The sequence below is a fragment of the Mesocricetus auratus genome, unplaced genomic scaffold (assembly GCF_017639785.1).
Source record: "Mesocricetus auratus isolate SY011 unplaced genomic scaffold, BCM_Maur_2.0 Super-Scaffold_100676, whole genome shotgun sequence".
NCBI lineage: Eukaryota > Metazoa > Chordata > Mammalia > Rodentia > Cricetidae > Mesocricetus > Mesocricetus auratus.
The window spans coordinates 18,078,278-18,106,232 of NW_024429266.1; the positions used below are offsets into that span (position 1 = coordinate 18,078,278).

The 27,955-nt window shown below is 40.8% G+C and overlaps 1 protein-coding gene across 8 annotated transcripts in view; it reads left to right on the top strand.

Annotated features, from left to right (window-relative positions):
- The window catches only part of Rgs7 (regulator of G protein signaling 7), a 362,079-nt gene that overhangs the window by 309,155 nt on the left and 24,969 nt on the right, over positions 1-27,955 (top strand). For all 8 annotated transcript variants that reach the window (XM_021231937.2, XM_021231935.2, XM_013119218.3 and 5 more), the window contains 5 exons: positions 15,842-15,916; positions 19,657-19,755; positions 21,135-21,196; positions 22,125-22,235; positions 24,563-24,688. In XM_021231937.2, the coding sequence (XP_021087596.1) occupies positions 15,842-15,916; positions 19,657-19,755; positions 21,135-21,196; positions 22,125-22,235; positions 24,563-24,688 (473 nt within the window). The remainder of the gene's footprint in view (positions 1-15,841; positions 15,917-19,656; positions 19,756-21,134; positions 21,197-22,124; positions 22,236-24,562; positions 24,689-27,955) is intronic.

Genomic DNA, 27,955 nt, shown 5'->3' on the forward strand with positions numbered 1-27,955 from the left:
ATGCATGCCATCTTCCCCAGCCTTATTATAACGTTTTAAAAAGTTAACTGAAACACCAGGACACAGAGTATAAATGTAGCTCTCTCTGTCGAGTGCTGGCCTAGCGTGGAAGAAGCCCTGGGCTGAATCTCAGAACTGAAAAAGCATGCCTGACAGCACAAGCCTGTAATCCCAGGATTCAGAAGGTGGAAGTAAAAAATTCAAGGTCATCCCTACTACACAGTGGGCTCCAGAGGTTGGTCGGGGATGCATGAGATTCTGTTTCAAAACTAAAAATTTTTAAAAATCAAAATAGGGAGGAAAGAAAAAGAAACAAAGAAAAAGAAAATCCATGATACATGGTTTTAAAAGCATAACGACAATAGACATTTCTATTACACTAAAAGGTCCTATACTCATTACTTCATGTTAGTAAGACACAATCTAAGTCAGATGTTTAAGTAATATAATTATATTTTCCTGGAATGATTTACATTTATAATATATAAAGTATCTTTATTATTAATAACTGGAAATTGAGTTATCTGAATAATGTTGTTTGTTGGTGTTATAATAAAACTATACATCTAGTGTTGGTCCTTAGAATGCTGCTCTTTTTCCCAGCAGAAGGGATTTGTTGCTTTGGTTATACCTGCCTGATCTTGTTTTTATCTGGATCCATTTATTTAATCAGGAATTGAATGAGCAAAGAGCATCCACAGCTCAGCATCTCACAGGCTTACAGCTGGCTTAATGTGATGTTATGATACGGTTTGTGAAGTAAAACCTAGCAATGTAGGAAATGCATCTAATAGGATTTCAGTGTGAATTTTTTTAAACCATGAGGTCATCCTTAAGTCAGATTACAAAAAATAATCTGTTTCCTATATTTAATACCCTTATAAAATAAAGTTAGCTTCTCTAAGTATGTCAGTGTTTACCCTGGAAAAAACTAAATTGAGATCTAATCAAGGAGTCAGACTCTTTATATGCCAACAATTCTCAGAAACAGCTCAAGAACACAGTGGGAGAAACAGACTAAATTTTAATATATTGAAGATGATGTGGGATTTGTTTTTCTTTTGTATAGTTAATGTTATAAGGAGCTTTATTTTACTTTATTTTTGCAATGGTGCTTTAACCTAAGGGCTTGCTATGCCAGCCTATCCAAGCCCTAATGTGTTGAAAATCACTATTGATAAGTTAACAGCTAGTAAGGTCAAAGATTTAAAATGCTGAAGGAAATTAATTATGTAGTTTTCTGCAACATTCTGGGGATCATGCTTTGAAAAGAGTGTGGGTGATTTGGATTTAAGATAAGTGGCTGAATGAGGAGGCAACAAAACAAACAAGTGCACACACACATACATACAGACACACACACACTCACACACACATACATACAGACACACACACACTCACACACACATACACACACATACATACACGCACTCACACACACATACACACACACACACACACACACACACACACACACACACACACACCACGGGCACATATCCCCAATCCAAGCCAGGATTTGGGTGTTGGGATTCGGGATTATTCTTTTTCTTCTTGGTGAATTCACGTGATCATTGTGGAAGTTGCTGGAGAATAAACTTCTCCTGGTACTCAGAACTATACAAAATGGGAAGAGCGCATTAAAAATGCTGGGTGGTGAACACAGTGGAAGAAAACACTCAACAGGTAAAGGCTGAGCTAGGTCTTTTTGGAATCCCTTCCGACAGTGAACTAGTAAGACTCAGTTGACCTCCTTTGTGGCCCTAGTTGTTATTTTGGAGTTGAATGTACGATAGATAGTCAACGTAGAAATATATTTCTGCCAAATAATCAAAATAAAAACAGCATGCTTTGAGTACTTCCTGAATTCAAATTAAACAAATCCTAATCACAAAGCAGTGAAAATTGTTTATTTCCTTACACTTTCCACATCTAATGTTTGTTAAGTCACACTGACATTCTACATTGCACTTATTTTAAAATTTGTCAGATTAAACCCATCATTCGTAGGGACAAGTCAGTGGAATTTTGGGTCTGAGGAATTAAAGAAAAGGATGAAAATGTGGCATTGGCCAAGGACTGGAAAGTGAATTCACCTTGGATCTGACTGGATACAAGGCCATGGCAACCAAATGTAAAACCAGACAGAGACCTTACCAATAGTAGCAGCAGGGACAGAGTTCGAAGCCCGTTTGGGGTACAGGATTAATTCTGAAATTCGTTACAATGGAGGTGGAAAATCTCTGGGGATGGGTAGGAGAGCTTGAACATCAGAGAGGAATGTTATCCATTTGGAATGTCATGGATCTTTCTCCTTCCTGTCTTACAACCCCAGAGCTCCAGATGAAAAAGTTACTGAACTTCTGTCTGCATCAGTTTTTCTTCATATTGATTTAGAGTTTAGATTTGCTTGTTTAGAAGTGAAATTGGTTTGCATTTGCATTAATTTTGGCATTAGTAACAACAGTTTTACTATAAACTATGGCAGTACTGGTGGTTTTTGACTGTCCTTGTATGATGTAGAAAAGTTTTGTGTAATCAGTCAGGTGTGGTAGTACAGACCTGTAATCTCAGTACTTGCCAGTGCGAGGCAGGGGGAAGTCTGTGCTACATAGTGTGGCTGTGTCTCAACCTTCTCTTCCAAAATGTAGGAGGAAGAAGAGGAGGAAGAGGGAGGAAGGGAGGACTGAGTAAAGGAATAAAAGATGGAGGGAAAAGGAAAGCCCCAAACAGAATTTATTATGTCTCTATAATATAGAGATATAAGGTGAAAAGGAGAAGAGAGATTTTCTCACAAGTTAAATGCATAAATAATGGATTGCATAAAGTTTCTCACTTCTACTCTCTCTTCCACACATACAATGTGAACATTATGATCATCTTGAACTGATGGTGATTGCAAGAAGATGATCACAGATGCCTCTTCATACAAGGGCCCCAAACAGTTTCTCCACACCACCCCCAAATAGTCAGCTCCTATGTGAAGTCTCATTTGAGTACATTCGACTATAGAGATGGCATGCTAGAATGTCTTCCATGGTCTCTGAGAGCCATTGACCAACACAAGTACGATGTAGGTGCCAGAAGGATGAAGTCATTAAATACTAAAACTGGTCAGAGGATAAATGAATAACATTCTGATTTTTTTATTTGCTGTGCTTGGGGCCTAACCCAGGGCCTCATACACATTAGGCAAGTGATGTACTACTGAACTACACCCTACCCAGAGAATTTGAAAATTCAGTGGGTAAAGAAAATTCTAGTTCTCCATGAACAGAATCTTTTTCACTACTAGTGATCCATGCAAATGCTGTGGTGGAGTTCCCCTTCCTCGGCGTGAGGGGAAGGAAATTCAGACTTGTCACAACTGTGCCAGGTGGCTTCTCTGCCAAACCTTCTGAAGAATACAGAGAAGTTTGTAGATGCACAGATTAAGACACACAAGACTTGGTTAAATATAGGCTAATTTTATTTCGGGAAAAGTCACTTACATAAAAAAACGGATGACCCACAAGTTCTGGCTCCAAGGATTCACACCCAGGCTGCCCTCTGTGACCCAACTGGAACCCAGAGAGAGCAAGCTGGGGTCCAGGACCCCAGACCTAGCCTCCCCCATCATGTTCACACCTTGACCACACCCAAATGGGCGTGGTCAGTGCAACAGGTGCAGGCAGGGTGGATATCTCAATACAGGAGTTCTGTAAATAAAAACTGTCTCCCATTGCCCACTATTGTTTACATTTTCTCCATGTTAACCTGAATGACTTTGAGGCTGAGTTCCTTTCCTAATAGGGACAAAAATCAAACCCACCAGGTGATCATAAGGCGATGTGATGTAATTGATCTTTACTTAGGGCAATGAAAAGATGGGCATGAGGTGATGATTGCCCCTTAAAAGACAGACTGTCTCACTGGTCCTTTATTCACGCCCTGACTAATACCAGTGCACTCACTGGACATATTTCTGAGTTGATGGGTGAATTAATCATACTTGCTCTCCTTTACTCCTACACACATCCTTTCTTATGACTAAACATGCACACTACTCAGTTTTGAAAGCACATACAGAGACTGGTAAGATGACCCAATGGGTAAAGGTATGGGCTACCATGCCTGATGACCTGAGTCAAATCCTCAAGACCTACATGGGAGAAAGAGAGAACTGATTCTCACAAATTATCCTCTGACCTCCTCACATACTCCATGGCATACACATGTCCTTTATACCAATAAATAAGTATAGTAAAAACACATCCATGTTCTTGTTATAAGCTCTGAATTTTGAGTCAACCCAGATAAAAGTGGCCTGTTCAGAATAAACAAGTTATCCTAAAAGTGGTGGATGTGGCATGGTACTAGCTTGTCAGAATATTTCCAGATCACTGGATGTCATTAAATTGAACCATATATAAGAAGGATGCCTCCTGGATTTTCTCTCCTGCAAAATGCAGAATAGTAACCTGTGCATGTGGGCACCTAGCCTTAACCATAATAGTTATCATATCCTGTTAGCAATTTCTAGCAATAAGAGCTTTTTGTAACCATTATGTTAGTCATTTGTTTCTGTATGACTTTGTAGTGTGACAGTTGTCCTTAATTTACTAACAAGAAAAAGCAAGACTCTTGAACTGGCTATTCTAGAACTAAGAGAAACTCATAATTATAAGCAAAATACCAGATCTCTGCTACAAAAATCCATGAACCTGCATTGACAAGTTTTACTCTCTCATCAGGTATAACTAGTTTTTATTTGGTATCAGTGATGCATAGTGCAGTCATTAGTTAAACTTTGCATCTCATGCTCCCTATATTTTGGAAGTCAGTTAACTCCCTGATGCAGGGCACCACCTACCTATTGTCACATCTTTCAGTGGCTGCAAATATCACCAGCCATGCTAGGCTGCTGGAAAAGAGTGACAGGTATAAATATTTCCTGAAAACTGTGACTACCCTGGGCCTGAAATGGAAAACACAATACTCTATAAATCGCAAGGCAATTGCCTTTGAATCCTGTCTGTTAGGTGCAATTTAAACACACAATTTCAACTGCTCATTCGAAACTTAGCAGCACATCTTTGGTGTCTTCCATAAAATTTTCTCTGAGGTGTTCCCATTATAACATCTTTGTCAGTTTTGCAGCATACATGGGAGATAATCCAGGTTGAAGATGAAATGTTGGGGTCTTATATCTTTAATGGCCAAATTGGCTAAGGGAGGCTTCTCTATCAGCGGTCCATGCTTTCATTCTTAGCTGTTAGAGAAAAACCTAAAGATGTGTTAGTCCAAACTTTAGTCTTTCTTTTGTGCCATAGAAAAAGAACATCCTTTCTGCCTGTTATTCACATCTGTTCTTTTGGATCAAAAAATATTTTGACAGTATGGCTATCATGAGCCTTTATGAGTAAAACCCTTTTTTTTTCTCCCTGGATACATCTTTTGTCTTGTGTGCTCTTTCTATCCCTGAATAGATTTCAAGATATGGTGTCCTATTATTATGTAATATCTGATGCTATTTATGTGAGCCAGGGGTAGAGTGAGAATAAAAACCACTTCCCTGTTATTAAGTTGTGTCTCTCCAGCCTGCAGATTGGCAACTTTTCAAGATGATGTGCCCAGATTCCTATCCTGCTTCTTCTGAAAGGGCCAGAGTGTGGATGATGATTGGAGTTATATTAGTAGAAGTCCCTGAGGTTTAACAGCTAACTCCCAGGAAGGGAGGCAGAGGAAAATGCTGCCCTTAAGCACCAGTGTTAACTTGCAGAGCCTAGGGTCTAAGCAGGTGGAAAGAGTGACCTCTGAACTATAACATGCTCTTCAGAACCCAGCTCCCTCAGCCAATCCTAATATATATATATATATATATATATATATATATATATATATATTCTACCATAAAGATCTGCTTCCTAGCAGGAAAGGGGTCCATAGATAATCTTTTAAATATAGACATAGAAAGTACGTGTAGAATATGAGCATTTCAAGACTTGGGATTAAAGAGGCTGTGGGACTCCTTTGAACTACTTTGTTACTATTTCTGAAATCATATCAAAGATAAAAACGTATACACATAGGCAGAGGAGTGCATTCTAAAGGGAAGACTGAGTAGGTACAGTGGCTCTACGTGCTGATGTCTCAGCAGAGCCTGTGCTCTCTTAAGTTGACAGCAAACATCTTCAAATGAGTGGCATTTTTCTTCAGAAAAAAATTCAATTTAAAGTAATCTAAGTAAGAAAGAATACTATTTCCTCTAATCCAGAGATCTCCAAATTTCTCATTGGTTCGGCTTTTTCCACTCTCAAAAATTCCATGCACCTACTTAACAATAGAAAGAAGTGGTCACTCTAGTATGGATTATACTTTATCATCAGAAACTCCAACACACACACACACATGCACACACACACACACACACACACACACACGCACACACATCTTTGCCATTACATGTTCTCAATGGTTATTAGAACAATCAGCACCTTGGGAAATGAAATGTGGAAAGTGCCAATAGAAGTAGGAAACTTGAGCACTGTGGGGTGTGGCTTGGTGACAGTGTGACTGTCTAGCATATGCAAGGACTGGGCAGAAAAGGAAAGAGAAGGTCATTGTCTAATGCTGCATCTCAGAGTTGCAATGAGGGACAGTAATGTGAACTGAACGGAACTTCTTCTTTGCCTCCTCAGGTTGTTTCTTGTTGAGTCTTTCAACCTCACATGCTGTGTGATGGGGAGAAATGTTTACTAGAGTTTGAGGTGGGGGGAAAAGTGTCACTAGCTGCTATTTGTCAAAAAACTTTGCTAATCACACTTCGAATAACATTTCATACAAGAATTTTGGTGTTGTTATCACTCCAAAGCCTATGTATAAGATACCGGCTCTTCCAAGAATCGTTACTATTTTGTAGTCAAGTTTTGTGTTTCTCATAAATGATTCTTGAGATTGTTTTAGTTTCTCTTCTATTGTGATAAATATCCTGACTAAGGGCAACCTAAAGGATAAAAGTTTACCTTGCTTTTCACTGCCTCAGGGAAAAAACCCTAACAGCTCCCAAATGTTGTACTACCCTCCCTCTTAGAATTCCTGATAAATACTCAAAAGCATCAAACTCATCATGCCTATGTCCTGGCAGATCTTCTAAGGTACCATGAAAACTTGTCCATGCGCTACTGAAGCCGTCTCTATGTTTCCCACTGTGCATATAGCAAATCTAATTCTGTTCAAAGTTATCTGATAAGAAAGCTCAGAAAGTCTTGTGGAAAAAAACAGTTTTTAAGACTCTGACATGCTAACCTAGACACAGCGGTTCATTCACTTGTGTTAAGATGCACATCCAGTCTCCTGACCTGCATCAGAAGCCAATAACAAAGGGTAGAACATTATTGGAACTGCAGGCCAATGCAGGAAGATCAGGAGAAAGTGACCACTCACTGGGAGAAGTCACAGGCACTAACAATGACATAAAAGGAAGCAACTCAATTTTGCCCCTAATGGTGAAAACAAAAGCACAATTTGGGGGCTTAGAAATGAGTATGCAACCTAGAGAACTTTACCTGGGCCTTCTTTCAGACAACCCTAATGTTTATGGAACTTACCATTTCCTCTTGTGGAAATCAACTTTGCTGCACAGAATTGGTCTTTAAAATGTGTCAAATTTTTTAAAATACTTTTTTATTATGTATTTAAGTTAGAAACAAGCTTGCTTCCCATGTCAGTCCCAGCTCCCTCTCCCTCCCTTCCACACCTGCTCCCCCCCACCAACATCCCTCCATGCCCCCCACCCAATCCCCACTCCATTCCCCAGGGAGGGATCTCTAGAGTCTGTCATTTCATTCTGGGGAGGGCCCAGGCCTTCCTCCAAGTGTCCAGATTAAGAGAGCACCCTTCATTGTGGGATGGGCACCCAAAGTCCATTTGTGTGCCAGGGATAAATACTGATCTACTACCCAAAGCCCCATAGATTACCTAGGTCTCTTCACTGACACCCACATTCAGGGGGTCTGGATCAGTCCCATGCTGGCCTTGCAGCCATCAGTCTGGGGTCCAAAATCTCCTCCTTGTTCAGGTCAGCTGTTTCTCTGGGTTCCACCAGCCCAGTCTTGACCCCTTTTCTCATCATTCCTTTCTCTCTGTCACTAGGTTCCAGGATTTCAGTTCAGTGTTAAGTTGTGGGTGTCTGCCTCTGCTTCCATCTGTCACTGGATGGAGGTTCTAGGATGGTATGTAAGATAGTCGTCAAAATAATTATCAGGGAGGGGCATTTAAAGTAGTCTCTCCACTACTGCTTAGTTTGCCAGTTGTGTCATCCTTACAGATCTCTGGAATAGTGCCAGATCTCCCCTTAAACTCCTGCTCTCCTCTATCATTCTCCCAACTCAACCTTCCTGTTTCCCCATGTCCTCCTCTCCCCTCCTCTTCTCCCCCTTTCTTTTTCCTGGCTTCCTCTACCCCCCCCCATGTTCCCAATCTACTCAGGAGATCTTGCTTCATCCCACCTTCTCTGGGGTACTATGCATATCTCTCTTAGGGTCTTTCCTGTTTCCTGGACTCTCTGGCAGTGGAACTGTAGACTGGCACTCCCATGACACATGTCTAAAATCCATATATGAGTGAGTACATACCATATTTGTCTTTTGTGACTGGGTTACCTCACTCAAGATGGTTTCCTCGAGTGCCATCCATTTGCCTACAAATTTCAAGAATACATTGTTTTTTTCCACTGAGTAGTATTCTGTCGTGTAAATGTGCCACAATTTCTCTATCCACTCTTCAGTTGAGGGGCATCTAGGTTGCTTCCAGGTTCTGACTATTACAAATAGTGCTGCTATAAACATAGTGGAACAGACGTCCTTGTAGTATGAATGTGCATCTTTTGGGTATATGCCTAAGAGTGGTTAGATCATGGAGGCACTGACCACATTAATGGATCCAGGAGAAGCCCCTTACCTTTCCACTATGCTGGGGCACAGGAAAAGTCACTTTCATCAGGACATGGTGGTACATAGACACTAGGATAGAAGTGGCAAGAGGATCTTGAGTTTGAGAGTAATCTGGTATCCACAGGGGAAGACCTCCCCTATGACCCACTCTGGGAATCACATAGCAGGTGCTTGGGCTAATGCCTCGTCTTAATCTCCCCAGTCTGCAGAACTGTGTATAACACTATCCTGTTTTTATAAGCCTTCCGGTCTGTGCCATTTGTTATAGCAGTCCAAACAGGACAAGACAGGAAGGTAGACCTCCTCTTTTTGGAGGTCCCTAGAATCCCCTGTAATTGAAGATTATTGGTTCCAAGGCTACTTTTATAAATTAAGGTTTATTTCAACATATGATAGTGTTCACACGTAACAATTTCTAGTTGTGATGTGGTTATTCATTATCATGGTCATTTTAAGCCTTTTGAATGGACTGAGAACAAACAGAAGGGATTTTGTTTGGGTCTGTTCAGTCCTACAACACACAATTTAAATCACCAACACAAACAGAAGTCTCCACCAAATTAAAAATTATTTTCATCCATTCAGTAATTGATCCACTTTTCCTTTTTCATAGAACCTATCTTTTATACTGGGCAAATTTTTGTTGTCTTCAAAGAGACCATCCAGATTTTATCTTAATGTGGGCATTCAATGAGTAAGATAAGGGTAAAAGTCAAACATTTTGGGGTGTTCAATGGTTTGAAAGCCCATGGACCAAAAATTCTAAAATCCTGTGGGATGCTCCCCATGCTATGACTAATATAACAGATGGACCAGATAATGTAAATCAAAACACAATTCATTGAAGGCTGAGAGTCTCACAAGCCATACCAAGATACAGGGTAAATTGAGACACACATTTCAAACCTTGAAAATAAGTGGGACCATTTTCTCCTTTCATTTGGAAAAGTTTGCATTTTTCTTAACAGAAACTAGCCTTTTATATTAAACAACAACATAGAAATCGAAGGTGATTGGTCACAGGTGTGCTTGGCAGACCAAGTGTCAAAGTCTGGAGTTGAACTCTCAATCCTCCTTCCCAAATTCTAGGATTACAGAAAGGTACCACCACCACTCCAGGCTGTGAGCTTTCTTTGTTACTTTTTGTTGTTTTTTTAGAAGATTTTCAGGTACACCGTGAAATTTAAAAAAAAACTGAAGAATTCCTGTCTAACGCCTTCCCCCACAGATATATTGTATCCCCCATTATCACATGTCAGAACACATGACGTATGTTGGTAAATCATCATCCCCAAAACCCCACACTTGAAATTCTGGTTCCCCTTATAGATGTAAATTCTGTCTTCTTTGGCAAATATGTAATGTCATGTCTTCATCATTTGGTATCATACAGTGTAGTTTTACTGTCCTAAAATTTTCCTGTGTTGCCTTACCCATCCTCCCTCCCATGCGCCTCACAACTACTGATCCACTTGTGGGCCATTTAGAACTTTGTTTGCCCATTGTACAACAGCTCCTGGAATGGACAGCTGTTTTCTATTCCTTCCTTTCACTGTCACTTGCCAATGCAAGCTGTCCTGAGTTCTCCCAAGACATTATCTTTTACCACAGCTAGCAAGACTCTGTCATGTGGGCTATAGATCTAGTTCCATTGTGGAGCATGTGTATAGCTAGGGTGGGTCCCTGGGTTCCATTCACAGCCCAACAGAAATAAATGAATAACTAATTAAGTGTAGTATTCTGTGAAAGGAACTAAGGAATTCAGTGGCCTTGGAGTGTCATTTAAAAAAAAAAGTATCAATAACGGAACCAAGAATTGCTGTTTCTATTTTGTGTCTCATGGGATACACTCCCACTGCAGAGGGAGTATTTCTTGGTGATCTCCTCATTTGCTGCTTGGGTATGTGTTCTGCAGTAACTTCTATCTTCTAATAAATAAATAACATGACAATAATGTTACAACACCGCTGAGTTCCTTCAAAAATAAATTCACTCTTGCATCATTGGAATTGACTTAGGATGTTGTGTTAGGCTAATGTAAATATCATATTATTATTCCTTGAATCCAAATCTGCTATGCATTTAATTGTTTCAAGCAAATGGTACATATTTGAACACTTTGATGGCATGCCCACTTAGTAATAACATTTTAATGGGAAAATACATATGATTCTGTAGAAACCCAATTTATGGATAACATACCATGTGGATCTGCTGTCTGTTCCTGACACCCATTAAAAGCAAGTTTCAGAAAGATAATTGCAGAACCATTTCTATTTATTGTTTTCTTGAGTGTATGTGTGTGGTGTGCTTGTCTATGGCATGTGTGTATCTATGTGTGTGTTTACAGAAACATAGAGAGGACATGAGGTGTGATGTCCTGTCACTCTCTGCCTTACTCCTTTGAGACAGGGTCTCTTGCTGGACCTGGAGTTAGGTTGACAGGCAGCAAACCCCAGTGATTCTCTGTCTCCACACCCCACACCTTTTGAGTTACAGACATACATGGTCTGGTCCTGATTCTTAGTGAGTCCGGGGTCCAAACTCACATTCCCATGTTTGCACAGGAAGAGCTGTTATTCACTGAACCATCTCTCCAGCCCTGGTAACTTTCTTTTATGTATCAAGGACCACATGATCTTATTGAGGTAAAACAAAGTTGCTCTCTCTCTCTCTCTCTCTCTCTCTCTCTCTCTCTCTCTCTCTCTCTCTCTCTCTCTCTCTCTCTCTCTCTCTCTCTCTCTGTCTCTCTCTCCCCATCGTGTGTGTGCATGTGTACTCTGTTGGGAAGAACCAACAGAAAGTTCATAAGAATAGGAGTAAAATATTCCTGCTGTATCAGTGCTGTGTCAACACAGGCAGTCTGATACTGTATTGTGATGGTTTCATGTCTGTCGGATCTGTGAGAAGGTTATTGGAAAACTGACCATGCTGCTATTTCTAGGTCTCACTGCTCATCATTACAACCCTCCACCTAATTACATGCAGAAAAAATAGCCCTTGAGTAAATCAAAGAATGCCAGAAAAGATGTTCATTGTTTCACTCACCCCAGCGCCTGACTTCTGAAAGTAGTTACTCTGAGGTGATCAGCTTTTAATCATGGCCTTGGGGACTTTCAGGAGTTCCAGACAACTTCACAAGAATCACTTTCACCTTTAGCTGACAGAAAGGGGAGAGGGACATTAGAAATAGCAAGAGTTTTTAGAGCTCACTAAGACAGGTATCCCAGGTCTTGTGAAGTTTTCATATTAACCACTTAGCTGTTAATGATAAATTCTGAGTAGACAGATTTCCTGAGATGGGAGCTAGGTTATGAAACACAACTCCTTCCCCAGATTTGGCCTCTAATAATGTTTACTTTTACAATTAGTCCTCTTTTTTAATCTGTTAGTGTTTTAACAATTGGCTCAAGTAGGAGTTATAGATGTCTGTTAATAGTTCGTTAATCACATTCAAGAGATCATCATCTTTGAAACTCGAGGATGGAAATTTTAATTCTCTTCTGGACTGCCAGTCAGGTCTGTGCCTATGGGAGAGAGTGCTTTCCACTTCACGCCTTCGTTGGCTGACACAGTTTCTGAGGCCATTTGTTAATTATCCCACTTGATGTGAAGTCAATTTGATTTAGAATCCTGGCTTTCAGTGAAAGCAATTGTAGAGTTCAAGTAATTCAGGCTCTGCACGTGTGTAAAAAAAGCATTTCTGTTTTCTATGACTGCTCTCATTTCCTCAGAGGCCCTTTGGGGGGATGAGTTTGGACATGGGCCCTGTGAGCTGCTTTATTTAACATGCAGGTGTGGCTCACTCGGCCATTTGGGGTAATAATCACAATTTCTGTTTCCTCAGTTATCCCCTGCTGCTATTCAACACTGGTTTAGGAGGAGAGTTCAGGGTAAGAAGTTTTATCTGTCTGATCTCACGTCGTCGTGGTAAATGAGGCCAGGCAGCAGCAGGACACCTGGAAACTTGTTGATTCTTGCTTGAGACAGCTTGTCAGGCTGCATAGAGTTCGGTTTCTCACCTGGTCCTCACTGATGGAGTCTGTCCTCCAGACAAATGCTCTCGTTATGCAATCCATGCATTCTGCGGCATTTCTTGTCCACCTGCCAGTCTCAGCATCTCTGTACTTTTTACTGGGAAGGTCTGCAAGAAATTTGACACGTGTTGCATGTTGCATATAAGTGTAAGGAAACACTGCCCTAGGCTTTTCCTGCTGTTTTACTTTTGAGGATTTATGTTATCTTAATTGTGTGGTGGGTATGTGAATGTGAGTGCTGGTGCCTCCGGAGACTAGAGCCATCAGCTCTCCCTAGAGCTGGAGTTACAGGTAAATGTGTGCCACCTGACATGGGTGCTGGCAACAGAACTCTAGTCCTCAGTAATGTCAGTGCATGCTCTTCACCACTTAGCCATCTCTCCAGGCCCAGCTCTTCTTTCTTGCTAATCCTCAGATGATGTTAAATATGCATGGAGACTGTGTCCCTTGTAAGGCTTCTGCTGGGGTCCCAGGACAAACCGGCTCCTGGGAACCACACTTGTTTGGATGTATCTGTACCCCCTCATTCTCCTTTTAGATTCCTTCCCCCTGGAATGGAGATGCTCTGTTTTCCTTTTCATGGATATCATGTGTTGTTATTCACAGCACATAATGTAAAGAAACTATCTGTTATCTCCCTGGCTTTTGATTGATCAATATCAATATCTCAGCGGACATTTAAAGAGTGCCGTGCCTCTTCTTTAACAACTCAGCTCATGAAAGATGACCACAAGGCACTAGAAGTTAGATGAGAAATGAAAACATACTGCTTTAATTTTCTAAAGCATCTTGGTTACAAGTAGATCAATGGTTGTGAACTCTGCCTAATGTTAAAATATGAAAATCAACAGGTTATTTCTAAGAGGTTAATATTTATACACCACACATACTGGTTGACCTGGCGATGGGAGTAGTTTAAGAAAATTGCTCAGTCTACTTAAATTACTCCACATAGCTCTTTCTTCTTCATATATTGTTGATTGAGTGTGTGTGTGTGTGTGTGTGGTATACCCATGCCAGTGCATATATGTGAAGGTCAGAAGGTCAGAGGATAACTTGATTGTAATGAATCAGATCTCGCCTTCCAACATAGGAGTTACAAGGAACTGAACTTGGATCATTAGCCTTGACGGTCTGTGTGTTTGCCCACTGAGGCACTTCAACTCACTGACCCCTAACACTGTAAATTTTTATTGTGAAGTAGATAACCCAGGGAAACATGTATTTCTTTTTCTCTCTAGATTTTTTATTTAAATTAGGAGCAATCCCACCCTACATATCGATCCTAGTTCCCCCTCCCTCCCATCCTCCCATGCTCCCCACCAACCCTCCTCATCCCATCCCTCTTCTGCTCCCCAGGGAGGTTGACTCCTTCCTTGGGGCATCTTCACAGTCTGTCACATCATTTGGGGCAGGGCCTAGGCCCTCCCCCCACCCTGTGTGTCTAGGATGAGGGAGTATCCCTCTATAGGGAATGAACTCCCAAAGTCCCCTACTAGGGATAAATACTGGGGAAACATGTATTTCATTCAGTGCTTGTAATATTGTATGTGAATATGTTTGTGTTTAATGTAGATTTTCTTAAAAAATAATGGATTACCGTCTTCTACTACCTTGTGCATTTCTGCCTTGTGGTGGATTCTGTCACAACCCTGAGCTGTTGGAGAGGACACCCTGAGAATGGCTCACATTCCTCATGGCTCACAATGAGTCCTTGCTTCTCAGAAGGGATAATGGAGAGCCACCCAGTCTTCTCTGCCCACCCCATTCCAACTCCACATTCAGAGCGTCCCTGGGGTCATTTTTACAGTCATTTAAAGCTTGAAAGGAGAAAAATTGAATATTTGCCCAGACACATACAACCTAAATTTTTTAATTTAATATAATAGATCTGCCTAAATACTGATCCCCAAACTTCAAGGGATGGAAACACAACCCGCATAATCAGACTTCTTTCCCAGGTCTAAGATTCTCTGCACACCTGAAACTCCTTTCATCTCTGGCTCTTGCTTCTCTGCCTGTGCCTGAAACCACTCTGGGGTTGCTGTGGGAGAGGATTCCTGATTCATACTCTGTCTTGCTTCTTTTTCTTCTCTTCTTCCTTCCCACTTCCCCTCTCATCCTCCAAATACAAAAGAAGTTCGCATCTATTTGTTTCTGAGCAATTGAACCATAATTCTGTCCAAATGAGACTTTGGGCATGTCAGGAGACCAGCAGCAGGTAGCCCACACTCCTTTCACCTTCCTGTTTTGGAGGAATTTACAAACCTGAGAGAAAGGGAAAAGAAAGTCAGGAACTTATATGAAAATTACAGTATGTGGACTTCCTGTTTCTGGCCTTACCATCTCCATGGAAAGCAGATATTCCCAGGTAATGGGTTTCTAAATCACCATCAAAAGTGATTCAGTGTGGAATTTGTACTGGCATAACTGAATGCTATGTTAGTTGTATACCTTGGAGGAAAGTGAGTACCACTAAAAGGCAGCCTAAGAAAGGAACATTTGCCTTGTGGGATGCTGATATGCCCTGTGTGATGCTGTGTATGGACATCAGGAAAGGCATCACGCTATTCTTCCTGGACATCCTCGTTCAGACTATTCAGTTTGAGCCACTATGGATTCCTGCTTCCCTTACCAAGCCCAAGTCCTTGTTCCTTGGTGTCTCTAGAAGTTGTCTGAGGCTCTGGAGACATTTGTCAGAAGGAGAAGGCTGCAGGCTACTTTCTTACTCATTGCTGCTCATCTTGGAGGCACTGCAGGTGACCTGATCATGATGGCATTTGCTCAAGCTCTGCAGAGCAATTCGTTAATGATATCCTTCTAGCACTGGCACACCTAAAACTCGCTTTGTCTTTTTTTCTTCATTTCCAGCCTGGATGTGTAAATACCACAGAAGTGGACATTAAGAAGTCATCCCGAATGAGAAACCCACACAAAACACGCAAGGTAAATGGACGTGTGTCCTGTGGTCTTGCTCCATCCCAGAAAACCCTCTGGTGTCACAAGCATACTTCACCCTGTGATTCTGTCCTGGTAATTCCTTTTCTGGAGTGATGTAAGCAGCATCTACCTCTGCTTGTAAGACCCCAATGACAAACTAAAGTACCTTCCACCAGAGTTTGCCCTGGGGAACCAACCAATCTTTTAGGATTCCTTACAGAACATGGTTGAAAAGCTACTTACAGGAGTATAAGGGACCAAAAGTAGCTGCACTGGAAAGTCCTCTACCCAGTATGGATGGCAGCTTTCCCGTGACTACATTGGTGGAGTTCCCCTTACAGTTAGCTTTCCTAGCTTGGATACTCTGGCATCTTCCAAGACCCTGAGTCCAAGTGCAGTGAGGGCAAAATTGATTACAAATGGCTGGGTATGCAGGAGGATGTCTCAGACAAGCATCCAGTGACACTTCTTACCCCCCACTTTCTCTGCGGGAACTTAACAGTCAACAGACTCACTGGCAATGGTCTGTTGCAAGTGGCTCTTTTGCTCGGAGGACACACATAGGAGGGTGATGTCGTGGTACCATGACAGGAGGTTGGAAGAAAGCTGGTACACTTCATTCCCCATCACAGGATAGGTGTCCTACTGGAGTCCAGCAGACAGGTGCAGGAAATGGAGATGTCTGGGGGAAATTCTGAGGGAAAGGGGAAATCTAAAATATGAATAACTACACTAAGAGTAGAGGTCTTCCTCTTAACACCAGAATTTTTGTGACATAACCACAGGGATGGACAGCTCTTCCCAGTCTGCTACAAGAGAACGCCTCAGGAGAAAAGCTGCCCTGATTATGTAGCACAGGGCCTATGCATCAATTTTAATATATATTAAATATATGCTGATTTATATTGTTATATTTTTTATGTAGCATGATATATTACATATGATAAATAGCATATACATAGTTTTGAGATTACAATATAATTGCATCAATTCCCCCTTCCCTATCTTTCTTTCAAACCCTTCCCTGTCCCCTGTTCTCTTTCAAATCCTTGACTTCCTTTTAAAAAATTATTGTTACATTGTGTGTGTTTGTGTGTGTGCATGCATTACTTAATATAAAAGTACAACCTGCTCAGTCTGGATAATGTTACTTCTGTGTGTGTTTTCAGGGCTGACCATTTGATATTGGATAGCCAATTAACGTACTCTTCCCTGGGGAAGACGATTTCTCCTACTCTGGGAGTTCCATGGTTGCCTGAAGTTCTTTGTCTAAGTGGAGATCTTTGTGAGCTTCCCTCTTCCCATGTTAGTATGTTTAGTGGTGTCTTTCTTCAGGAACAATTTAGGCAGCTTTGTTGATGAGATTTTACAGGTGTAGCTATCCTGGCATTTCAAGGAGACTCAGTCTCACAGAAAATTTCCTGTTCTTCAGGCTCTTATGATCTTTCTGCCTCCTCTTCCACAATGATCCCTGAGTCTTAGGTGAAGGAGTATTGTTACAGATATATCAGTTGTCACTGGGCTCCAAAGCTCTTGATTTTGATTGGTTGTTGTTTTCTTTAATGGTTTCTATCTTTTTCAAAGAGAAATGTCTTTGATAAGGGGTAAGGATTACATTTATCCGAAGGTATGAGGATACATATTTCAAGATAGGCGCTTTCCAGTGGCTGAAGGAAGCAAAGGCTAAACACTGAACTGAACTCCTGGGAACCAGTTGCAGAAAGGAAGGATTGATGAACAAAGGGGTTAAGACTTGGTGGGTGAAACCCATAGAAACAGCTGACCTGAACAAGGGGGGAGCTCATAGACCCCAGACTGATAGCTGAGAGGCCAGCATGGGACTGATCCAGACCCCCTGAACGTGGGTGTCAGTGAGGAGGCCTCAGCATTCTTTGGGGCCTCAGGCAATAGATCATCATTTAGCCCTGCCATCCAGATGGACTTTGGGAGCCCATTCCATGTGGAGAAATACTGTCTCTGCCTGGACACATGGGGGAAGGCCTAGACCCCGCCCCGGATCATATGACAGACTTTTGAGATCTCCCATGAAGGGCCTCACCCTCCTTGGAGAGTTGAGTGGAGATTAGGGGAGGGGTCGGGGGAGGGTTGAAGGGGGGGCGGGAGAGGAGGGGAGGGAGAGGGAGCTGGGATTGACATGTAAAACAAACTTGTTTCTAATTTAAATTAAATTTTAAAAAAGAAAAAAGATACATATTTAGAATGTAGTTATATTATGAGGTATTTACCAGAGAAGACTGATCAGATATAAAGTCACGTCTAGCTGAGGGCCTACTGGTGATTGAAAGCTCCTGGGGGAATGTATGCCTGTTTTTGTTGTTGTTGTTGTTGTTGTTGTTATGTAATAGAGTCTCATGTGTCCCAGGGTGGCTTTGTGCTCACTATGTAGATGAGTATGACTTTATGATCCTTCTTCCACTTCCTGAGTGCTAAGATCAAGGACCTGTGCCACCATTCCTGATTTATGCAGTGAGGCAGATGCTAAGCAAACAGGCCTCCACTGAGAAACATGCCCAGCCCCAGTGAAGAAGGAACCCTGTCATTTGTGAAATCTCTGTCTCTGTCTCTGTCTCTGTCTCTCTCTCTCTCTCTCACACACACACAGTTCTCTAGTCAGCACAAGTCACTCTACAAAACAACCCAGGGGTTAGCATCACTGACAAAGAGAGTTCTGTACCTGGTAGACCTTTTCTGTGGTTTTAACCCCATGTAACGCCAGCATTCTTCTAAAGCGAACACTCCTACATGAAGCTGAACCAAAACTAAGTTTTTTTTTGAGGCTTGGGAACCTTATTTCAATGTTGCTTTTTACCCTTCCTTCAAAGATCCCAGTGTGGCCCGAGTCCTTTTTCTTTTGAGGCAGTTTCCCTTAATGTTAGGATGTGGAAGTCATAGGAAGAGTCACAAAGTCCATTTAGATGCAGTGAGCAAACACTTTCTCACTTTCTGAGACAAAGAGTAAAGCCAGCCTACTGCAAGCCTGGCTGTGTAGACACTCCTGGTTCCTTTCATCTTCTCCCAGCTCACTCTACTGGTGGAGCCAAACAGAATTCAAAAGTCAGTCAGCTCTCCAAAAAGTGCAGGATGCTCCCTCTTCTACCTGAATTATTCAAAATCCCTTTCCTGTGACTGACTGAGATGTGTTCCAGCTTGGAAAAGAAAGCAGAGGTGTAAACAAGGTGGAGCTTGTGTGTGCTGAGGTGATCATGCATGCTCTTCAGCACTAGACTCGGTGTTTCTGTGTGAGCTGGGACTCCTCAGTCTTCCTCCCAGAAAGCCCAAGTAACAGGAGAGCTCTTCACACGCCATCAGCTCCTCACATACCATCAGTGACGGCAGAAACCTGAGGTGGCATGCAGTGAAATGTCGTAAAAATAAAGAATCGATGTGTGTCAACTTAGTTTGCCTAGCATACAGTTGGGGAGGGTGGGTATTATCACCCCAAGTGGTATAACTTTCTGTGTGTGTAGGTTGTGTGTGTGTGTTACATGTAAATCCAGGTAGCTATAAAGTAATGACTCCTATGTATTTTCAAGGATCCTTGGTGATATTTATACCTACTCCCTCCCTCTTCTTCAATATTGCCCCCCACTCTGTAGATTTTTGATAAGAAACATCGTCAAATGAGCTTTGAGAGAGTTCACTGAATATGTTGAAGTGTTTGTTTTTTAGAAGGTCTCTCGCTACCTGAGGTATTTTGTCCTGACACTTTTCTCATTTTAATATAGTCAGTCTATGGTTTACAAAATGATATCCGAAGCCACAGTCCCACGCACACACCTACACCAGAAACCAAGCCTCCAACAGAAGACGAGTTGCACCAACAGGTAGGTCTACCTGTGAAAGGACGAACTGAGGGTTCGTGGGACAACCATGCAGAGAAGAGAATAAGCATTCGTTCATAATGGGCGGAATTTGGAAGGTTATTTGCATGTTCAACTGCTTCATGGTGATTTACAATGAAAAGGCAGTAGAAGCCAGGCATGCTGGGCAATGCCTTTCATTCCAGCTTTCAGAGGCTGAATGCAGGAAGATCAGAGGTTCCAGGAGAGTTGTGTTTGATACCAGATTCTGTCTCAAAACAAACAAAACAAAATTTTAAGCAAAGAGGCAGAAGTATCGCTCAGTTGGTAGTATGTTTGCTTGGCCTGTGTAAGACCTTGGGGCCAATCCCCAGAACAACTGTACATGTGCACATTTGTACATTGATCTCATTATAAGACATGAACCTTAAAAGATACAGTATATGGAAATGCTTTTTGTAACTCTTCACTGATTGTTCATTTCTTTGCCTTCAGACCATTTTTGGAAACGATACAACTGCCTTAGAGGTGTTTTGGCCATTGAGAGTTGCTTTGTACTCTAAAGCTGTCTCAGAGGAGAGGGCAGCAGCTTGGAGACTGTCTTGTTTCCAATGAGGTGATATGATCACCACAGAATGTGGGTGCCCTTATCTCTGCAGGACTGATATCTCTAACCTTTTGGGGTTTGTCATTATCAACCCTGGTGTGTCATCATGGTCTACATTGTTCCTGCTTAAAAGTCTGTTTGACTCGAAGACATGTTTCAAAGCAAATGCCAAAAGTCTCATATCAAGTCATGGTTGGCTTAATCAGAGGGCTCCACCCCTACCTTTGACTCATTTGCACTAATATCTTACTGCACTATGCTTTGTCAATAAGTTAATGTTCACTTTTATTCTAAAAAAGTAGTTCAGCAGCTTCTCTCCTAAATTAGTTTTATTGAGTATTTATGTATTTATGAGCATGTGTCACAAGCTGATAACATGACTTTCAAAATATATAATTTTAATCCTTTCTTTGGATAGCACAAGCATGTAAAATTTATCTTAGAATTATGGTAACCAATAATGCTGCATTTGTTTTATGAGTGAAAAATTTTGTAGAGTAATTGGATTCTGAATCTAGTTATTTGTCATGAATGTTTAAAAGCACCACAGCACTTTTCAAATAAAGTTACATTTTCTTGAAGCAAGTATTGTATTCAAATGCATGGCTGTTTTGGTTACACTCGTTATGTTTACATCCAAATAGATTATATATATTTTTAACCCTTTCAAAGTTTTCTGCTTTAATTTTTTTCTAGCGTTTTTCCCTAGAATATACTCAGCAAGGACTGGGATTTAGAGTATTGAATTGAGTTGCCATGTTTATGAAACTACATCCTCAACTTTTTGTTTTTTCAGATAAAATACTGGCAAATACAGTTAGACAGACATCGATTAAAAATGTCAAAAGTTGCTGATAGGTAAGCATTTTAAGATATCAATGTATTTTTTATTTTTAAAGATGTGTTTATTTTATGTGTTTGTGTTTTTATCTGCATGTAAGTCCAGGCATGTGTGTACTTGGTGGCCGTGGAGGGCAGAAAAAGGCATTGGATCCCCTGAAACTGGAGTCATGGGTGTTTATGAGGCACCGTGTCATTTCTGGGCATCAAACCCAGGTCCTCTATAAAAGCAGCTCTTAATCACTGACCCATCTGTCTAGCCCCATGCTATAAATTTTAAATATCATATGACAACTGTATTAAAGATAGTAAGCAAGTGGATAGAGGAGAATAGAAACAAACATTAAAACATTTGCTGGAGTATGGTGTCTTATTTTTGCCCATGAAAAAACTTCTGAAGAAGTCTTTTGCTATAATTTAAAGACAAAAGAATAATGATTGTATTATATTCCAGAAGTCCAATCCTTGTAGAACCAAGAATCAGGTTAATGGGAATGGCTTGTGCTCACTCCTGGTGGGAGATTAACTTACTGCTTACCTTTTGGTTTTGATATCATTTTTTAATGTTAGCTAATGAGTCCTATCTATATTTAAGATGAAATTTGACTTTCAATCCTTTCTCCAACTTGGCTCCAATCTGATCTGTTATGAATGTCCTGGCTATCCAGAATAGGAATGACCCTCAGCACCTACAGCTCAGCATAGCTGGCCATATAGGCTTTACAGGAGCATTCTCAGGCTGGGAGGTAGAATCTTCACCCACATCTACCTGATAGAACCGTGATGCATTGTTTCATGGAGGTTGTGGAAACATGGAAATTGTCATTGGACTTCTTCCTGGAAATGGGTGTGGATTCCCTGGTTACCCATGTTTCCCTTACTTTGAACCAGGTATAACTTCAGGTTGAAAATGAAGCTGGAAATTTTTCCCTCTGTTTTTCCCTAGTTTACTAAGCTATACGGAACAGTATGTAGAGTATGACCCATTTCTTGTGCCACCTGACCCTTCCAACCCATGGCTGTCAGATGATACGACTTTCTGGGAACTTGAAGCAAGGTAAAGACATGGTCTCTTCCAAATACATCAGATGTTTAAGAGTGTGTTTGAAATAGGAGAGTCAGGAGCTGGTATCTTGTAAAGGGGATTTTTCTTTTGTTCTACATCATCCGTAATTTATCATTCTTAGTCAAAAAGAGATTTTAGACATGGGCTTCCACACTGAGATTTGCCCTGCTGCTAGAGTACTGTTCTGCCATGAGAAAGGATGGAATCTAGTCATGCGTGGCAACCTGGATTGCCACTGTATTAAATGAAATAAGTGGGCTATAGAAACGAGAGAACCACACAGTGTTACAAAATGTAAAAATGCAGGAAGCTGAGTGTTGATCAATGGACATTAAATAACAGTCCCATGGGCTATAGGAGCTCTGGTGTCCTGTTTGACAGTAGGGTGACTGCTTATATCTATATGTTATGAATTTGAAAACTCGACAAAAGGATCCTGAATACTTTTTTACTTTTACCTCAGAGACATGCTACTTGAGGGTATTTTTCCTGATTTAAACATTACATGATGTTCATGTTTCAGAATATCACAGTCTTATATATATATATATATATATATATATATATATATATATATATAATAGATTCTAAAACTTTAATATTGGAAACAAATTTACATTGCTGGAAGAACTGACCAAAAATTAGGGCTGACATTTTAAAGATGGGTTAGTCGGATTCAAATCTTTGGTTTTTAAAATTCAGCTCTTTGCTAATAAATCTTTTGAAAATCCATACAGTCACTTAGGCTTGTGTTCAGGTTAAATGGATTCCAAATCCACACTTAATTAAGCACAGTGCAAGCATACCTACATACATTCCATTTTATAAAGAAATGAATTCACCACAAATGCAGAGAAACTGGCTTTTAAAAGACCAAGCACAATTCAGAACTGCGGATTTCTTTGGTGAGCTGTGTGGGGCACTGTAGCATCAATCTTGAAGCTCACACAGAGGTGGCTTCATGTATCTTTACAAAGACAGGAGGAGTATTCAATAGCACTTCTGTTTTGTTTTGCTTTAGGCAGGGTCTCCTGTAACGTAGTTCATGTTGTCCTTCAGCTTGTTATATAGCTAAGGATGATATCCAATTCCTCATCTCTCTACCTCCAACTCCTAGTCCCCAGGATTACAAACCTGTGATATCACGCATGGCTCCAGGTTGTATTTATGGGCCATTTCTCTTATATCCAGCCATGGATCTTAAACATCCACCAATTCAGTCACAAGTTTTGTACATATATGCAGTGTGTGTGTGCGTGTGTGTGTGTGTGTGTGTGTGTGTGTGTGTGTGTGTGTGTGTGTGTATGCTGGAACTCCCAATCCATGAGTAAATATGGTTCATATTTAATTGCAGCAGAATCATATGTACAAATTAGGCCTTCCAGTCACAGATGTATCATTCTAAGGATGACCTATACCACAGACAGCCACTGTACAGGGGTTAAAATGTGGCTCTGGCTAGCAGCAGCTGGATTTTTGCCCCTTATTCTTTGTATGACAGGATCATGTTGTATGTCTTGATGCATCGGATTCTTTATCTATAAAATGAGAAGGGGGGATGCCATTCTCATAAAGTTGCTGAGAATCCATCTAGCCTCTTAGTTACAGATTGTGTTATTAATCTAACTTAAACCTCACTGTGATTTCATGAAGAATAGTCAATCAATAATGTATTACTGTTCTAGAAGATAAGTTAAAGATGGACATTCTTCTAAGGTACACATGATAAAGAAAATAGAAATTGGCTCAGGCAGAGTGGCACATGTCTTTAATCCTATACTTGGGAGGTAGAAGCAAGTGCATCTCTTGTAAATTCAAGAAAAGCAGTGGACAAGAGAAAGATGCCATGAGGCAGGGTTCAAGTTTTTTTTCTTTTTAATTAGGGAAAGGGATCATAAAAAGGGGAAAGGGAAGCAGGGAAACCAGCCTCAAGAGACAGGAGCAGAAGGAGAGAAGAAAGAGGAAAGGGGGAGAGAGAGGAGAGAGAGGGAGAAAAACAGACAGACAGAGAGGGAGAGAAAGAATGAGAGAGAAGGAAGGGAGGTGGGCAGGGCCCTTTTAATAGAAAATGTAGTGAATGTGCACAGGTGATGCTCTTAGTGCTGCAGCTGAGGGCATATCCTGTCAGAACCCCAAGGACAGGCTAGAACTGATGCCTGAATACTAATACCTCTGTAAATTCAAGGTCAGCTTGGGTCTACACAGTCAATTCCATGTAAGCCAGGGCTACATAGTGAGAGCCTGCCCCACCTTAACCACCCTTCCAAATGGAAATTGTAATAAAAAGAATATATTTAACTTTATTTTCTCTCCCATAGCAAAGAACCAAGTCAACAGAGAGTAAAACGATGGGGTTTTGGCATGGATGAGGCATTGAAAGACCCAGTTGGGAGAGAACAGTTCCTTAAGTTTCTAGAATCAGAATTCAGCTCAGAGAACTTAAGGTAAGACACATTTTGTCATTATGAGCCAAGGGGCCACTGTTTTGTCTAGTTACTTTAGATGTAATAGACTTGTTGCTCTCACAGTATCACAATGATGTTAACAAATTTCATCTCTGGTACCTAAAGATGGAAGAAAGATGGCAAGCAAAAGATATCTAGCATTATTGATTCCTTTTCATAATTTATTTTTACATGTCCCCTGGCTTTTTGTTGACTACATAAATTTAGAAGAACTATGATTCCCAGATCAACATTTTGACAAAATGGAAAATGTCTCCATTAGTCAGTGTTCATGTCATAATGTCCAGCAGAAACAAAGGAAGAAAGATGTATTTTGGCTCATAGATTCAGAGAACTTTAGTTCTTCTTGGTGGGAAAGCATGATAGAGCAACTTAGGTCATGGCACAGGGACTGTGTGACTAAGGTCGTTCACATCATGCTGATCTAGGAAGCAGAGAGTATGTACACTCAAATGTTATATATGTGTGTATGTGTATTATGCATTTGATGAACTATTGTATGCCTAGCATGTTTCTTTATTAAATGATAAGGCTCCAACAGTCTTCTGAAATAGAACTACCAGCTGGGGACGAGGCATTCAAGACATGGGGAGCTTCTTGGGGGAGAATTTCAAAATCTAATTATAACAATGGCCAATAGTACTCATACAGTTATTTTAAAACATCAGCATTTACTTATCAGTGTTACCTTCCAATATCACTACTTTGGCAAGAAAGAGAGTAAGTATATCAAAGATCTTGGAACAAGTCAAAGGGCAGCTCCTATTACTGTATGTCGTTAGATGCAGTACAGCTGTTGATCACTTCTTAGCCTTTGGCACAGCAGAGATGTTGAAACTAATGATGCATGAAACAGAAAGAGGCTGGGCACTTGTTTTGCCCATCTGTCCTAAACACCATTCTGATCTGTCATAATATTTTCTAACTCAAGGGGCACCTAGGAAAAACTTTTAAAATGTGAGGCATTTGAGTGGATGTTCATAGATTTGCTTAAGATTATTAAAGCAATATGCTTTCACTACATGAAAATTTCCCCCTTTTCCGTTGAGGTTCTCCATTCATTGCTCTTTGAAACCTGATATCTCGTTTATTTCTTTGTCATGTCTTACTAGACCCTGTGGAATTCATTTATAGAAGAATATTGGCAACTATTTCTTTTCCTGGGGACTAAGCTAGCAAAGGACTGACTATTTCATTCTCTTTAGGAGCTAATCAGAAACATGTATAATGGAGGCAGATGCCTCAGAGTTGAGGAAGGATGACCCCAGTCAGGACTGGAATCCTTTTGTTTTCTCCCTCTGTCATGGATTTGGGGGTGTGCTTTCTTGTTGTCTTGTGGGGTTTGGAGAATTCTTGGAATTTTTGTTGAACTTACTAAGTAAATTTTTTCAAGAAAACAAATGGCTCCATAGGATGTGGAAGCCAGCCAAGTCCTTAGATAAGAGAGTAGGGAGGGCTAGCTAATGTAGAGCCACCACAGACACCTTAATGGCTTGCAGAAATCAGAAATGACTTCCAGGTGGAGAGTGGGTCAAGAAGGAAGAGCAAAGATCAGCATGGTGTGCGAATCCTGGGCTTCAGAGAGGAACCAGGTCACTGCCAAGTCTTTACTTCTGTTACACCTTTGTTATTTCTTATGTTTAATCCTATACCATACTAATTTCTCCAAAGAAAGATTGTACATAGGAACCTGTAGGGCTAAGGAGATGGCCCAGTCAGCAAAGAGTATCCTCTGTAAGCATGGAGACCTGAGTCTGATGCCCAGAACCCATGTTAAAAAGCGAATCTGATGTGATGGTTCATCACACTGTAATCATAGAGCTACACAGGTGGAGACAGGAAGATCCCAAGGGCTCATTGGGTAGTTGGTCTCACCAGATCGGTGAGCTTCAGGCCAATGAAAGACACGCTCTCAAAATCTAATGCGGGGCTGGAAACATAGTTTTGTGGTAAAGCACTTGTGCAGCATATGCTAGATTCAATCCCTGGCACTTGGACTGGATTTTTGACATAATTCAAAAAGTAAAATGCATTCCTTCAGAGAAAAGAACCAACTCCCACAAGCACATCCATATTAGCACATCAGACACACACACACACACATACACACACACACTGATAATAAAGAAATAAAAGCAAAGAAAAATAAAGAGGATAGCAATCTAGGAAAATGCACACACAAGTATTAAATATGTCTTATGCATGTATTATACACATGCATAGGTACTTCTTGAATTGTCTCTTATATGCATACCTTGTTTCTTTATTAAATCTAGATAAATGATATAAAGACAGCTGTGGAAGGCATTTTGAGGTCCCAATGTATACTATGTTTTATACATACTACTTCTCTGAGTATACTATATAGTGTTTTGCTTCCATTATTTGTGAAAAAATATAAATCTAATAATCAGAAATATGCATTGTCGATGTTCTTGCCTTATTTTCTAGATAATCAAAATGTCTAAGTCAGATCAGCATCTTGGACAAGGTCAGAGTGCAGGAATTGACATTTTTGTTTCTTATGAGCCAGCATGAACCTACTGTCAACCATTCCCCAAATCTAAAACATTCCCCAAATCTAAACACCTAAGTATCTTTTTCCCACACCACAGTGATTCAGACAGCAAGCAGGTCTGGATTTGCAATGAAATGATTCTCAATCTTTATCTAAGCAGCAGCAGCATCTAAACTAGAGTCTAGAAGATCTATTGTCAATGGGACTGTGCCACTTCAGTTATCAAGATGGGAGGACTCAAGAGATACTGCTTACCCATCTCTGCTTACTATTCAAACATACTCTCTGTCTTCTGTTGCCCATATTTTGCTAACTCAATATTGTAATAGCATGGGTTTTATTATACGCACATGAAGTTGTGCCAGGCATTTTGAGATGCCCTTTATGTAACCCATGTCTTGAACTAGTCTCTAGTTCCACTAGTTCCTAGTGGTACCGCTGGTAGATGGACTTTTTCATGCCACTGTATTAATGAGGAATTCAAGGTGTGGGGATATCAGTGACTTCCTTAGAATCCAACTGCTGTCAAGTGAACAGTGGGATTGAAAGCGGTACCGTCTCCATTTTACAAAGCTAAGTCAACTGTGCTAACGGTGATAATGAGAATACAGAGGGTGATGCTGTTGTTAGGGAAACAGTGTGACGGAGTGGTTGTGAGAATGCCATCTGCTACAGATGTTCCAGAGCCAGCCTTCAATAAATCATCTAATATCACATCTTCACTCCCC